General features: G+C 37.0%; 1 protein-coding gene across 1 annotated transcript in view; it reads left to right on the plus strand.

Annotated features, from left to right (window-relative positions):
- Window positions 1–14,219, plus strand: part of LOC124646052 — a 25,585-nt gene continuing 11,366 nt past the window's right edge. Inside the window, exons 1-35 of the mRNA XM_047186078.1 lie at window positions 1–70; window positions 661–829; window positions 1,222–1,396; window positions 1,687–1,790; window positions 1,896–2,042; window positions 6,001–6,118; window positions 6,199–6,274; window positions 6,621–6,948; window positions 7,001–7,056; window positions 7,158–7,231; window positions 7,822–7,846; window positions 8,067–8,093; window positions 8,213–8,324; window positions 8,578–8,702; window positions 8,790–8,840; window positions 8,995–9,106; window positions 9,211–9,339; window positions 9,715–9,917; window positions 10,020–10,070; window positions 10,258–10,360; window positions 10,440–10,564; window positions 10,838–10,888; window positions 10,971–11,091; window positions 11,171–11,415; window positions 11,595–11,645; window positions 11,733–11,835; window positions 11,928–12,052; window positions 12,214–12,261; window positions 12,350–12,458; window positions 12,656–12,771; window positions 12,913–12,963; window positions 13,039–13,141; window positions 13,613–13,743; window positions 13,815–13,865; window positions 13,941–14,010. Of these exons, the coding sequence (XP_047042034.1) occupies window positions 1–70; window positions 661–829; window positions 1,222–1,396; window positions 1,687–1,790; window positions 1,896–2,042; window positions 6,001–6,118; window positions 6,199–6,274; window positions 6,621–6,948; window positions 7,001–7,056; window positions 7,158–7,231; window positions 7,822–7,846; window positions 8,067–8,093; window positions 8,213–8,324; window positions 8,578–8,702; window positions 8,790–8,840; window positions 8,995–9,106; window positions 9,211–9,339; window positions 9,715–9,917; window positions 10,020–10,070; window positions 10,258–10,360; window positions 10,440–10,564; window positions 10,838–10,888; window positions 10,971–11,091; window positions 11,171–11,415; window positions 11,595–11,645; window positions 11,733–11,835; window positions 11,928–12,052; window positions 12,214–12,261; window positions 12,350–12,458; window positions 12,656–12,771; window positions 12,913–12,963; window positions 13,039–13,141; window positions 13,613–13,743; window positions 13,815–13,865; window positions 13,941–14,010 (3,755 nt within the window). The remainder of the gene's footprint in view (window positions 71–660; window positions 830–1,221; window positions 1,397–1,686; window positions 1,791–1,895; window positions 2,043–6,000; window positions 6,119–6,198; window positions 6,275–6,620; window positions 6,949–7,000; window positions 7,057–7,157; window positions 7,232–7,821; window positions 7,847–8,066; window positions 8,094–8,212; window positions 8,325–8,577; window positions 8,703–8,789; window positions 8,841–8,994; window positions 9,107–9,210; window positions 9,340–9,714; window positions 9,918–10,019; window positions 10,071–10,257; window positions 10,361–10,439; window positions 10,565–10,837; window positions 10,889–10,970; window positions 11,092–11,170; window positions 11,416–11,594; window positions 11,646–11,732; window positions 11,836–11,927; window positions 12,053–12,213; window positions 12,262–12,349; window positions 12,459–12,655; window positions 12,772–12,912; window positions 12,964–13,038; window positions 13,142–13,612; window positions 13,744–13,814; window positions 13,866–13,940; window positions 14,011–14,219) is intronic.

A 14,219-nucleotide genomic window follows, 5' to 3' on the forward strand; every position in this document is an offset into this window, starting at 1 on the left:
ATGTCTGCTACACCGTCAGAATTGGCTCCCAGTGAGATGCCCGTCTCCGATGTAGAAGACGTTGGAGAAGGTACGAACTGGATAACATGATTATAATCTGAATATAATTTGTGGTGGTTGTGTAGTGTAGAATGCACATTTGATTACCACTAGTTTACACAATATTTGACGCTCTTTTCAAACTAAGTACATACCTATCTAGTTTGAAAATTGTTATTTTCACAATCTTGTCATTGTATGAAATGTACTTATTGGTAGTTATTGCTAGTCAGCTATACATACTAGTATTCAGATTACACAATAAGTAATATACATATCTTGAACAGACTATACGGGTATATACCTAGATTCAGCAAATTATGAAATCCCAAACTGCGAAATTGTTCCAAGTGAGCTGAATTTATGTTCACGCCTTAATTAAAGCATCTTAATGAAACTATCAAAAATTGACATCGTCTTAAGGTCACGAAGATCAGATTTTCGCAAATATCTTTCGTTCTTTTGCTCTTAGGTTAATAGAATATACTATTACATTACAAGACGTCTATGTTGCTTAATCGGGCTTAAAAACCCTAACCTTATAAGTATACCTACTAAACCTGTTATTCCTACTAAGAACCATATCGTGAGGTCCTTAAAAAATATTATTTCCGTAAACAGCGACGCCTGCTCCGAAAATGCCATCGTTCCCGCCATATCCACCATACGCGACGGAACCAGCCCCACCATCCGTGGCAGATACCATCATAGCTGGACACGATCTGCGGCTGCAGCATAAATCTATACCAAGAAAACCTTTACGACCACCTCCTAAGCCAGCTAGACCCAGGTATTGAAGACCTTATAGGGTATTAGTATCTTTGTTCCTAAGAGCGGTTTCGCACTACCCTACTTTGTTTGCAATCTCAATTAGTATTCCCATGTACTCCGCTCTTTGAACGCATCGAACCACAAAAGAAAATAATAAAAAAACTGTTCAGTGCGCAAAACATGCGTTGGTTTTCACACCATTCTGTAACCGAGTGGACCATAGTGTGAAACTGCCCTAATGGGAGTTTCATCAAATCAATAATTGCTCAAAGATTGATTGTTAGGTAGTTACATCGATATCTGGACGCAATTAAGACACGCAATAAGATTTTTTATTTTGCAGGCAATGTTAGTTGCTCTATGCATGTATTTGATACTAATTATTTAGTTAATAGTGTACAATTTCTCCAGGGGTCCAAAAGCGACAGATGTGAAGATGTCGCAGCGAGCTATGCGGGCGCATGCTCGCTGTCTGCGCAAACACGGCGCAATCCTCACGGATCGACTAGAGCGCATGTCGAAACCACTCCGGCGCAATATTATATACATGTGGCGCGAACACGCGTATACTCTTCCTCCAGAAACGGTAATATTCAAGTAAACTTTGAAAGACATTGAGGATAGGCGGTGTAGCCCTAATTCTACATTTAAATTCTCAGTCTACAAAAATCCAGCGTGAGGTGCATAGGTATTGTGTTCCTAAGAACTTCATAAATCACTGCGATTGATTTTGATGCTAGATCCCTGAACTAGCCCCCCATCTTGATCCTCTTGGACACCACAGCCACCATCCTAGTTTCGACACTGTACTTAGATACCTATATAGTTTAGCTTAATTCGTTGCATCAGAATTAAAAAAATATATTTCGTTGCCAGATTGCACGTTTAAGAGCTATGTTGGATGCCGATGAACCCTTCAAGCCAGATCAAGCCTATGAATATTTTATCAACTTGAAAAAAACTAAGAAGAAAGCTGCCGCGTAAGTTTTTAAATTGCATCTACTCAATTACTTACCTACATAGTAGAAGCCGACCCCGAGGACTGGGCACGTGTAAACTTCTAAATTTGAAAATATTATTTTTAGAACCGAACAAATTAACGAAATTAAGAAGGACATGCTGGCTATGGTCGGTGAGAAAAGATTTCTTTGGGCACGAAATGCCACCGTGGCTTTCGCTAGGGGCATTCAGCAGCGACTGTCAAGACCGGGACGATATTCCCTGGCTGATGGGTAAGTTGCAGTACCTACATACTTCAAGTAACAATATAGGTAATCTTATCATTAATCCATATACCGAGCTAGACATATTTATGCCTCTGGCTCGGCTCAGGTCTTCAGCTTTAGAAATGCTTGGATTTTGATATTTGGAAGTAAAGAATATAAAACATCACATCTTGACAGTTGGGTAATAATTTCTTAGCTAGAATTAAGTATACTTCGTCTTAATTGGCCCCATCTTACAAATCCTACAAAGGCGGTGATGAAGTAAGTTTGATAGATCTAACGAAACACTGTTTTTTTTCGGTCATATCAATGCCTAGCCATTGCCTAGCCAGCCTAGCGTTATTTGGAACAGTGGCGTAGCGTGGGGGCGCGTAATTTTTTTTTTTTTTAAGTACGATAAAAATTTCGCGCTCGCTTCGCTCGCGTATTTAAAAACGATATGCCCTTATTTTTGCATCTGTCAACAAACAAAAACTTAAGTACGTTTGGGCTAAAGGACAATGCCAGGGTGTGGGCTCAAAGTTTGCCCAGCAGTGGGAGTAGTTTCAGCTGGTTCCATAGTGCACTCTGAACACGAAATCCAAATATTTTTGAAATCGGTCCCAGAGGTCCCGAGAAAAACCGGTTCAAATGTTCTCCATAGATAGTCACTTAACAAAGCCTGAGCCATTTGCCCAGTAGTGAAAGTGGTCGAAATAGGTTCTTTGCTGCACTGTTAACACGAAATCCAAATATTTTGGAAATCGGTCCCAGAGGTCCCGAGAAAAACCGGTTCAAATGTTAAACTTGAACAGTCACTTTATAAAGCCCAAGCCATTTGCCCAGTAGTGGGAATGGTTAGAATAGGTTCTTTACTTCACTGTTGTCACGAAATCCAAATATTTTGGAAATCGGTCCCAGAGGTCCCGAGAAAAACCGGTTCAAATGTTAAACTTGAACAGTTACTTTATAAAGCCCAAGCCATTTGCCCAGTAGTGGGAATGGTTAGAATAGGTTCTTTACTTCACTCTTAAGACGGAATCCAAATATTTTTGAAACCGGTCCCAGAGGTCCCGAGAAAACTCGGTTCTAATGTCCAACTTGAACAGTCAGTTTATGAAGCCCAAGCCATTTGCCCAGTAGTGGGAATGATTAAAATAGGTTTTTTACTTCACTCTTAAGACGGAATGCAAATATTTTTGAAATCGGTCCCAGAGGTCCCGAGAAAAACCAGTTCTAATGTTAGCCAGCCATTGTTAGCAAGCCATTTTAAGCAGCCACAAACCTAACAACCTCTTTTCTTGATAGATAGAGATATATATATCAGATAGATAGTGGTTTCACTGTTAACAGGATAAAAAAAAAAAAAAACAGAAATAGACGTTTAAAGGTAATTGTTGTTTCTCTTGCTTTTCAGTCTCTATCTACCACAATCAGTCCTAAGTTCGAGTAGCGTCATGCAATTAATATCCTTAATGGCAATGGAAAAATCTTATCAAGACGAATAAAATAAGCTCAAACACGAGGTAGTAAATAGATACCGTTGAGGAGTTCCCTCGTCTCACTGTCGTCTCCATCGTCAGGTCAGGTCTTAACCTCCACAGTTTTGTGGTGTCGGAGACATATACCCGATTGACAAGTTTTTATTCGATATGTGCTTACAATTTCCGAGAGTTCCATAATGTTTTAAGGTTTCTATCACCAGACCCTGGACCCTGGAACTATTTGGAAAGTAAATCCTTTTAAACAATAAAATGATTGTTTAAATCGGTTGGTAAACGACGGAGTTATGCACGTACTTACGTAAAAAGAATACAAACGAACTGAGAAACTCCTCCATTTTTTGAAGTCGGTAAAAAAAAATCTCGTTCAATACCTCGTATTTGTCGATTAATATTATAATGCATTTCAATTAAGGTAATAAAAGTGGAATAGTTAAGAGTTCGTAAGCATATTTTTCGTAGTATTGAATAAGAGTCAAACCAGTTTTTCTCAGCACTCCTGGGATAGATTTCGAAATATTTCGGTCTGGGACCTATTATAAGCCTATGGAACATAATACACTATGCAGTTACTGTGGGCAACTCTTGAGCCCAACTTCCATACAAAGAATAGCATTGTCCTTTTACGTAATATTTGGTTTAAGTCTGAAAAAATTTCGCGCTCGCTTCGCTCGCGCATTTGGTAACTACATAGCCAATTTTATCTTTATTTGCATTTGCTTACTTACACAACTGCCGACATGCGTTTAGCAGAGTGCTAATTTAGGTAAACCGATGAGGTGGTCCCCGGCAAGACAAACTTTAGTTAAAGTGGTCCCTCATGACTAAAAGGTTAAGAACCACTGGTTTAGATAAACTTGAATGCTATAAGCAATACCTACCTAGATACAAGGCAAATTTCACGCTTAGGTATAGTTCCATGGAAACTAATTTAAGTGTTAGTCCAGTATATTAAATTCATTTGTTAAACAGTTTAAAGTAGCCCCGCTTTTTAAATTATTTCAATTTCATATATACTTATAGGTACCTACTTCGCTAGCCTGCGTACCTAAAAGAATTTAAAAACCTTCAAGAAATCAAGTAACAAAGATATAAAAGAAAAGTCTACTTGAGAACCTCCCTCTTCTGCCGGGGCTGCGGGTTGTTCGAAAGAGTTACCGCGGCTCTGGAACATAAAAGGCCTTCGACGGAACACGACGGTTTTTAGTCAGTAAGAGTCTGACACTCCCTCACCGCTGCTAACCCACAGCGGGAAGGGTCATTTGATGATTTTTAACGGCGATACAAAAAAAAATCCCTTTTTTGAAGTCGGTTAAAAATGACAAACGGCTAGTAACAGTTGTTAAAAAAAATACACGGAAAGGGGCGGCAAAATCGACAACTGCCCCGGGTGGCAGACACCCACGCTACGCCACTGATTTGGAAATATGAAGTGCACTATAACAAGTACCTACCCTGCTTCATAATAACTTCTGATACACAATATGTACTATACTTCGGCCGTTCAGAGAATGCGTTCCTGACACCTATCAGTTAGTCACGACTAGTGATGGGCACAACATAACACTGAGTTCGTTACCGTTCCTTCAAAATGAACCGCCGCATTATTTTAAGATTATTTTCGTTTTAAATTGGCGGAATCATTTGTTTTATATTTTAGTTATTTAAGTGGAAACCAAAAAAAGGTAATATTCATATAATAAAATTGTTTTATTTATTCTTTGTTACAAGTACATTGAATTGAATGTGCGAACAGAATATTAATCAGACTCCGATTTGCTTGAGGAGGTGGTGTCTTCATCATCATCTTCGCCTACATGTATAATTATATTATTATCAATAACAGAATCAATCCTGATATCTCGGTCTAACAAAAGCCGGGTAATCAAATAAAAACAGATCGAAAACACTTGAAAAACGTGGTCTATGCGCACGAAACGACAACGGACGACTGTTTTAGCGTCACAAAATGGCGGCCCATAACGCCATTTGGGGTTACCATTTTTAATCTAAGTATAAAAATGCGGTTTGGTCATAGTTTTATTTTTATATTTCATAAACGTTATAATTAAGTCTTATAGTCCATTATTTTCCAATTCTTAAAAAGAAAATCAAAACGTATTATTTTATATTATAACTGTATAAGAACAGATTACGATACTTGCCTGTTATTTTTAGCACAGCACTACAAAATATAAACCGCTGACATAACCTTGTAATAGCGCAGTATAGATTTAGAAAAATATTGTTTACCAAGTTATTTGACACTCAGTTTGGCACAAAATTATAACATTCATTGATTATTGATATAATAATGTTGTTTTAATGCTCCTCAATTGTTAAAACGGTAAACAACCAGCAAAAATATTTTTATCGTAACTGCAACGCCATTGCAAAGTTACGTCGTCAGTTCAATCGCGACGTGTCAGGAACGCATTCTCTGAATGGCCGAACTATAAGTACCTATATTGTTATTTTTACAGCATGTTAAGACTGTCTAATATTATTTTGGACGAGATTTGCGGTTACATGCACATGAGAACGCCTTCGCGAAGATCCAATCACCCCAAAGCGAAATTTATGATGGAGATGGCGGATAAGGTAAAAATCAAAATTAAGTACTTACCGACATCATAGTAGCATTAGCATCATCTCTTCTGAACTCAATTTCAATTGTTCAGGTTGCAGTTTGGATAGACGAAATTCTATCTGAATCAGATGACAGAATGCTCATGATGGATTTCGATGAAGACGACGGTAAGTACTTTCACGTTATAGTAGACACCCTAGTGGCCAGGTAAAGTAGTCAGGAATAATTGTCAACACTTTCTTTGGAGTCGGCGGTACATTCTTGTAAAGATATAAATCAACAGCTTAAGGTAAGCCGTGCCATTTGAAATTGTGACAATCGTTCATTGACTTGTTTCCTATTTTGAACTTGATATATTTTGTTCCGAGAAAACTGGTTATCCTAACAAAACTAAATCTTTGAACAATTGTTTACAAATTCAAATCAATTCTTTATAAATTGCCATACCCAATTTTCTCGGATGTCAAGAGCTTAACAACACAGCTAAAGGTACGTTTCTCATTTTGCGAGAAGAAGTGGAAAGGTTTTACGAGGATGAGGTGAGGCCGGAAGGTGAGCCGCACGATAAGGACCGGTCGCCACTGGACGTGACTCCGGGTGAATCTGGAACCATCGTGCCTGATCTTGGGGCGACTACTGAAGGCGTCACGCCGACCTCGACAGCCACGGAGCCAACCACGCCACAATCTGAAGCCACGCCGGGCGAGGCAGCGACACCGGCCACAGGAGGTCAAACGCCTCAGACTGAAGCTACTCCCGCCCCATCACCAAAACCTTCAGGCACTGAACCACCAAAACCTGAAGCGGAGAAAGCTTCAAGCCCTGAAGTGAAGAAAGAGTAGTAAGTAAATTTTTGATCAGCCCTTTTGTTACGCGTTTTCTTAACACTGCAGCTGGTTTGCTGGGTTGCAGCAACTCTACATTAATAATATAATTAATATACCTTCATGTTCTCCTTATATAAAAATTCTATGGTACATGGTACATACTTAGGTACTTCGAATTTCTTTGCTTGATTGAAATTCTCAGTAGTTACGTTTTTGTTTCTAGATATATACGGGCGCCACAAGGGTGACGGAGGCGACGGAGGTGATGGCGATGGAAAGTATACCGATGACGACGGTGTAAGTATCCTACGGAATTCGAATAACTTTTTAAATGCACCTAAATTTTATATAAATAAATAAATCTTAATTCATTTAATAGCAAATAATGAAGCCTGACTTTAAGTTCAAGAAGGAAATAACGGATCCTAAAAGTCATGCTCACATACACAGTCACGGTGACGATGTAGAAACAGTCCTTGAGAAAGCATATGTATATAGACCTCAACCAACTGCACCAACTTGAAATTACCCCTCATATCAATCGGAATAAATTATTACCAAACGAAAAGCTGAAAACAGCAATATCGAATATAGTATAATTTTAAAATGTAAAAAATAAAGCAAAATATACTGTTAAACTGTTTTTACATTTCCCCTTTCTATCTTCTACAAGTGAACACGGCGGATCGAGGTAATTTTTCAAAATTGTTTTTACTTGAATCTTCATTTTTCATCTGATTGTATTCTACAACTGTTTTCTTTTTCATTTTCCATGACAAAAATCCGTGGTGTTCATTTGTGTCAGATGGGCAATGAAGATTTATATCGTGAAATAATATAATAATTATAAAGACTACTGACGCTCATAATTCTAAAATATGTTTCAGGGTGCGCCGGGACAATTGCTTTCAGGTAATTAAACTTAAAGTTAGCCTTCAAAGACACACCTCCCCACTCAGAGACATTTAATGATTACTTAAGTCACTCCTTAGTAACGGAATGTCATACAAATCCTTCACTAAGGAATGGCTTAAGTAACCATTAAATGTCTCTGAGTGGGGAGGTAAAATGTCCATTTCTATAGGTACTCGTTGATATTCAGAATTTTCTACATAAGTTTTTTTATTTTCAGCTCCACCCGCTTATACAAAGTTTCATGGTGAGTTGGTAAGACAGAACAAAGTGTAAAATTGCAGGCTCTATAATATTCTGAGTATTCAAATCCTTTGTCATCTAAATTGTCTTATGAAATTTCTATTTTTTTTTATATAAAATCAGGCAACATGAAGGAAGCTTTCGAAATATTAACGGACACAATGGATTCAAAAGGCGGCGAGAAATTGATTTCGCACGGAAAGTTCCAACAAACATTTGGCGAGGGAGCTGACACGTGAGATAATTCTTATAAGTAATCGATATATGTGGTAACGTTACCGACCATATTGTTTTCTGTATCCTTCACTGTATGATAATCAAATAATGTATGCATAAGGTTGTGCTAGCTAGCTGTTTCCTCGGGGTATCCACCAGGGGGAACTTCAAATAAAAACATTTTTCTCCTATTATACATATTTACTAGTAAGTCGGTACCTACCTATAGCATATAGGTATCGTGATTTTTCAAGCCATAATATTTTTTAAAGGTTGAAACGAGCGAAGGATTTCAAAGCTACAAATTACAACGTAAGGGTATCGGATAGAATTAGACAGAAACTAACAGCCGCAACGAAGGAGATCATCCCGGATCATCTCGACAAAGTCATGAATGGTATACAATAGAAACATTCCTTTTAAATGGTAGCTCGGTACTGAAATCCGAATGAGCCTGATATTCTATTCATTTATTCCTTTTCAGTCATGGTGGATATATGCTCGAAGTACTTGGCACAGAACGCAGAAAATAATAGTATGAAATCAGTTTTATAAAATTATTTATTAAACACTTAAGATACAAAGGTTTTTGTACAGTACACTTTCGTATATTCATTCAATGATAGCTTATTGGCTTGGTTTATCTATCACCATAGACAAAGACACTGTAATAAAGATTCACTTTGCAGAAAAGAAGGGCAAGGCATTTAAACTTTTAGTCAGTGCAATGAAAAATAAGAAGAATGAAAAATTGTATAAGAGGGGTAAAGTTCAACGGACATACGCCCAGGCAGCCGAGGAGTTAGTATAATAATAAGCTTAAATAAAAAAAACATTTGTCAGAAGTATGTCAGTAGTAAATTAATGCTAAATAAAACAAAAACTGTAGTCCAATTGGTTTTCAGGCTTGAAAAATCTGAGTCTCTTGATTCAGAATATGACGATCCAAACTTATCACAGGAATTATATTCGGCAATGTCAAAAGCAGTCAAAAATTTGACTCCGGCAGAAATGCAAAAAGAGATGGCGGGTATAAAATAGAACGTTTATATTATTAATATAATATACAACTATCAATAAGAAGATAATCTAATATGCTTAATTTTATTTATAGACACGTTGAATGTTTGCTCGAAATATTTATCTCAAAAAGCTGTGGAAAGTGGTAAGTAACGATTCCAAATATCGTAGAAAATGAATACTAAATCATGAACATATTTTGAAATAAAATATTATCGTATAAAAGTTGTTGTATTACTTAAATAATGATTCTATAGCTGAACGAGGACCAGTGTTTGATTTACTGGTCAAGGAACTGAATAAGGCAGGAGGAGAAAAGTTCAGTGAAGACCCCGCGCTTCCTACTAAAAGCGTAGCGGCTCACGCGTATGTACTTTTCTGTATCCTAGACAAAAGTATTTATATTATGCCTATTTAAATCATGCCATGTATAAGGAAGAAGTTCGAAAACTTAAGTCCGATTTCAGGTTAAAGTCAGCCCCAGGGTTTTCGAACGCACGACCCGATCCTGCGACTGCAAATATGTTTAAAACTGCACTCCATAAGTCTGTAGATGCCGCTACGCCAAAAAATCACACAAATGAGATGAAAGGTCGGTAACACAATAAAGGTCCCTGAACCCTGAAATTTTTGACTGAATGCTTCTAATCTGTTTGCGAGTTTTACCAGTGTTAACCAAACTATATTATTTCAGACATAATTGACCAGTCCGGTAATTACTTGTCTGCATTTGCCCGCGACAGAGGTTTGTTCTTTACAATTCTTACCTAGCTTGTTAAGATGGTTAGTACCTAACCTATACTCTTTTCCAATACTGATAATGACTTGAATAATATTTCTCTTATTTATTTCAATAAGATACTGTGACGCGAATGAATACCTACAGCAATCATATACCGTATTTCTTTTTTTTTCATAATCTTGTTTTTTAGGTCCTGCGATGAACGCCTTGTTAGGAATGATGAAAACAAATCCAAAGAATGTTTTCGCAAGTCGAAATGAATATACAATGGATTATGATACCGCAGCGGAAGAGTAGGTCTTCAAATAATGTGGTATTTTTTTACGTAAGAACCAGATTTTCACAAAATTAAATTAAAATATGTTTTTTTAGGATTCGAAATGCTCCTACAATCGTCCCGTTTCTGCCGGTACAAGACATTGCTGATGAAGGAAACGCGAAACTTACGAAAGACATGAAGGATGTGACACCTCCAGACCTACAGATTCCAATGAAAGGTAGAACCTTATTACCGTCCAATAACATGCATACCTGCATGTTAATAATAGTTTGGTCTTGCAAACCCTAATACCATTTGATTTTTATCGAAGTTCGATGTCTTCTAATATTTTAGAAGGATTCAATTTCTGGCGACCAACGTGGGGCCAAGTTAAACCAATGTCCTTGTCACTTTCACTAAATAAGTAAATAAAAGAAACAGTTGCCTGACACCTACTTTACAAAATTACTTGATAATATTTAGTTTTAATATATAATCATTTTGCTTTCAGTTTTGATCAATGATGCGTCCAAACATCTATCTCAAGCGGTGGCCATGAGAAGTAAGACATTAATAATAGTAGTATTCGATAAAAACAATATAGCATAACTGTGATCGTAACAATATACTGGACACTTCATTAGGTGGCGAGCCTGGCGATACATACCCAATGAACTTTTTGGCGGCAGTCAAAAAGTCATTAGGGACTAAACCACTTTATAAATACAAATCGTACGGACAGAGCTACGCTGATGCGGGGGACACGTAAGTATTTCTTCATTCTCTCAATAAAAATATTATAATATTTTGAAATTATTCATACATTTGCTTATCCCTTGGATAGTTTGGAGAACGCGGGTCCTATTGAGACGACGATCCCCGATGTAGGGTCAGAGATGAGCGTTAGTACGCAACCACCGCTGCCATCACAATCATCAGTGATGTCAGAGGAAAAGCCAAGAAAAGCTCTGAAGCCAGGGGTGAAGCACGAACCTTCCCCCGCCGTCGAATTGGCCCACGAGATTGTGGCCGAAATGAAAAGAGGCGTACCAACGCAACTAGCCCCTACTGTTGCTGAAGAATTAAAACGTAATAATGACGACTCAATAACTTTACCCATGTTGTATTAAGAGCCCATCAAGGATAGTGATGCGTTACTATTAATATTTGTTTCTTTCACAATATAAAAGTTTCTTTAAAAGTAATCTCAGTGTTATTGTAGCTAATATTGAAAATATTTCAGTAATTTGACACAATTTATTTTCTAGCTACCATGGAAAAGGCAGCAATGCATTTGGCAAACCACGCAGTTGAAAAAGGTAAAGAATAAAATTCTGTAAATTTTTGCAAGAGACGGGTAATGAAGAATGAGAAAAGACAAGTACTAATTACATAAATTGTTACAGGGGATGCAATGGAATACATGGTGGATCTAATGAAGGATAAAGGAGAAGAAAAACTTGGCAAACTGCAAGGATATGACCAGACTTATACCGATGGTGCGAGAAGGTTTGTACAATTAATCGTTTGGTTTGCCAATTATCTATTTTAAACTGAAAAATTTAATTAACATTACATTTTGAATGTTATCAATTTCTTAGGGTTGAGAATACTCCATCTCTAACTAACGAAAAAGTCGATAAATCCAGTTACGAAAGTGTTAGACGTAAATTGTCTGACATTACTAAGGACAAGCCAAATGCAAAGTTTGCACAACAAATGCCAGGTACTCCTCCATGTTATTGTATAATAAGTAAATATTTTATGCAACTGTTACATACCTACCTCATTTCCAAAGTCCATCCAGCTTTCCCTATAACTTACAATATTAGAAGTAGAATATTTGTCATGAACCAGATTGAGTTACAAATATTTTTTCTATCTCAGGCATAGTCGCAGATACTGCCAAGTTCCTGTCGGCGCCAGTTCCAGAGAGTAAGTATTGGTATATAGCAGGTGCACAATATAGATTGTATGTATATGGACTCTGCTTTATTCTCATGGTCACTAATGATAATTTCAGCTGACGCTGAAAAGCGTCAAGTATTAGGAGATTTGATGGCCCGAGAAGGAGATAAGATCATAGGGGAAGATGGTGCGTACAAGATGACCTACAGAGAGGGCGGAGAAGAGTAAGTTCTGAATGATATAAGTTACACACTTTTAGATTTCTATGGTTATATGCACAACGATCGCGGCATAAGGATATTCGTTTCACAACCTAAAATAACAAATAAAGTCAATTACAAAATATTTAGGTATATGAAGCAGCGTCTTTCACAGTTTATTTAGTAGGCACTTGAAATAATATCTTTCGATTTAATTGTAGAATCAAAAATGCCCCAGTGGGTGTTACAAAAGCCCACGATGAAAAGAAAAACAAGGAGATGGTTAAGAAATTAGAAGCTGTTGTACCCGATAAAAAGATGGCGGCTGTATTAAAAGGTAAAATTAACAATTTCAAAGGCGACAAAATTTTCTTCCAAAGACAAAAGTTGCCTATAGATGCTATATAGAAAAGCAGAACACATCATAAATTTGGAAAAATATATTGTAAAACGAAATAATAAATGATATTTTTTTTAGAATCTACAAAAGAAGGTGCGGCTCACTTAACAGATGCAGTAAAAGGAAGAGGTAAAACACTTTTTTTTGTTTATAGAATCCTTATCTAATTTAACGAAACTAATAAACGTACTATGTTCTTTATAGGTGAGGCCATGAAAGTTATCCAAGAAAGTTTGAAAAAAGAAAAGAATAAAGAATTCATAGAAGTTGGTGATTTTAATAAAACTCATGAACAAATAGCGGACATGTTAGTACCTAATACAAAATAATTTAAATTGCCTGAGTTACACCTATTGCTGAATATTCTTCAAATCAAAACAAAAATCTTAATTGATTTGAGAATGCAGTGGCAACGGAATTACCACTTTCGTCTTATTAATCTTTTACTTACTTTAGTAATAATAGTCGTGGTGGCCTTCTGGCTAAAGAACCAACCTCTCAAGTAAGAGTGTGTGGGTTCGATTTTAGGTCAGGCCAGTACTAATTCAAAGTTTATATGTACTTTCTAAATATATTTTAGACAGCAATGACTATGTTTCGGAGGGCACGTGAAACTGTCTGTAGGCCCCGGTTGTCATCGAACATCTGTGGTAGTCGTTACAGGTAGTCAGAAACCTGACTAAACTTTGTTAAACTCAGCTACTGCCGACCCTAACATAGTTGGGAAAAGGCTCGCGAGATGGTCTATCTTCTACTTTAAATATATCTAATTTGTCAGGCTGACCCAGGCACCGAATTTGAAGAGCGAGAATCCGTCACCAGTTATTTTGGAGAAGGTTGAACATCAACTGTCCGTTCTTCCAAAAGATATCCCGGCTGATAAACCCTTGGCTAAGAAACATATGGAAGGTTTGCTTCGTTCTATTTTATTTTCGATTCCCTTCCTCTATGGTCTGAATAACGTTTTTGAAATATTTTAGAAACTACTGAAATCGCAGCGAAATATATTGCTACGCAGGCTACAAAGGAAAGTAAGTTCACTTATAACATTCGCTAAAATGTTCAAAAAGTTCGCTAAAATATTATAATTTTTATTTTTTCCCAAGGTGGATTAGACAATCAGCAATTGGCAGCATTGGATGCTGCTGGGTTTAATGCTGATGCCAAAGCCGCTGCGTAAGAGATTACTACAAATTTTAGTCCAGTTTTTAGTCCGTACAACATAATAACTCACGTTAAATACGCAAACCCTAAACCTCAGACACCCCAACAATTATTTACTTCAATTTACCAAATTTTGAGAGAAAAAAGTCAAGCAGAAGAATTAAGGGTTTTATGAGGTGCTGCTTCTAGCAATTCTGATCATTTCTCATTTCTCCCAGCCA

The sequence above is a fragment of the Helicoverpa zea genome, chromosome 1, assembly GCF_022581195.2.
Source record: "Helicoverpa zea isolate HzStark_Cry1AcR chromosome 1, ilHelZeax1.1, whole genome shotgun sequence".
Classification (NCBI taxonomy): domain Eukaryota; kingdom Metazoa; phylum Arthropoda; class Insecta; order Lepidoptera; family Noctuidae; genus Helicoverpa; species Helicoverpa zea.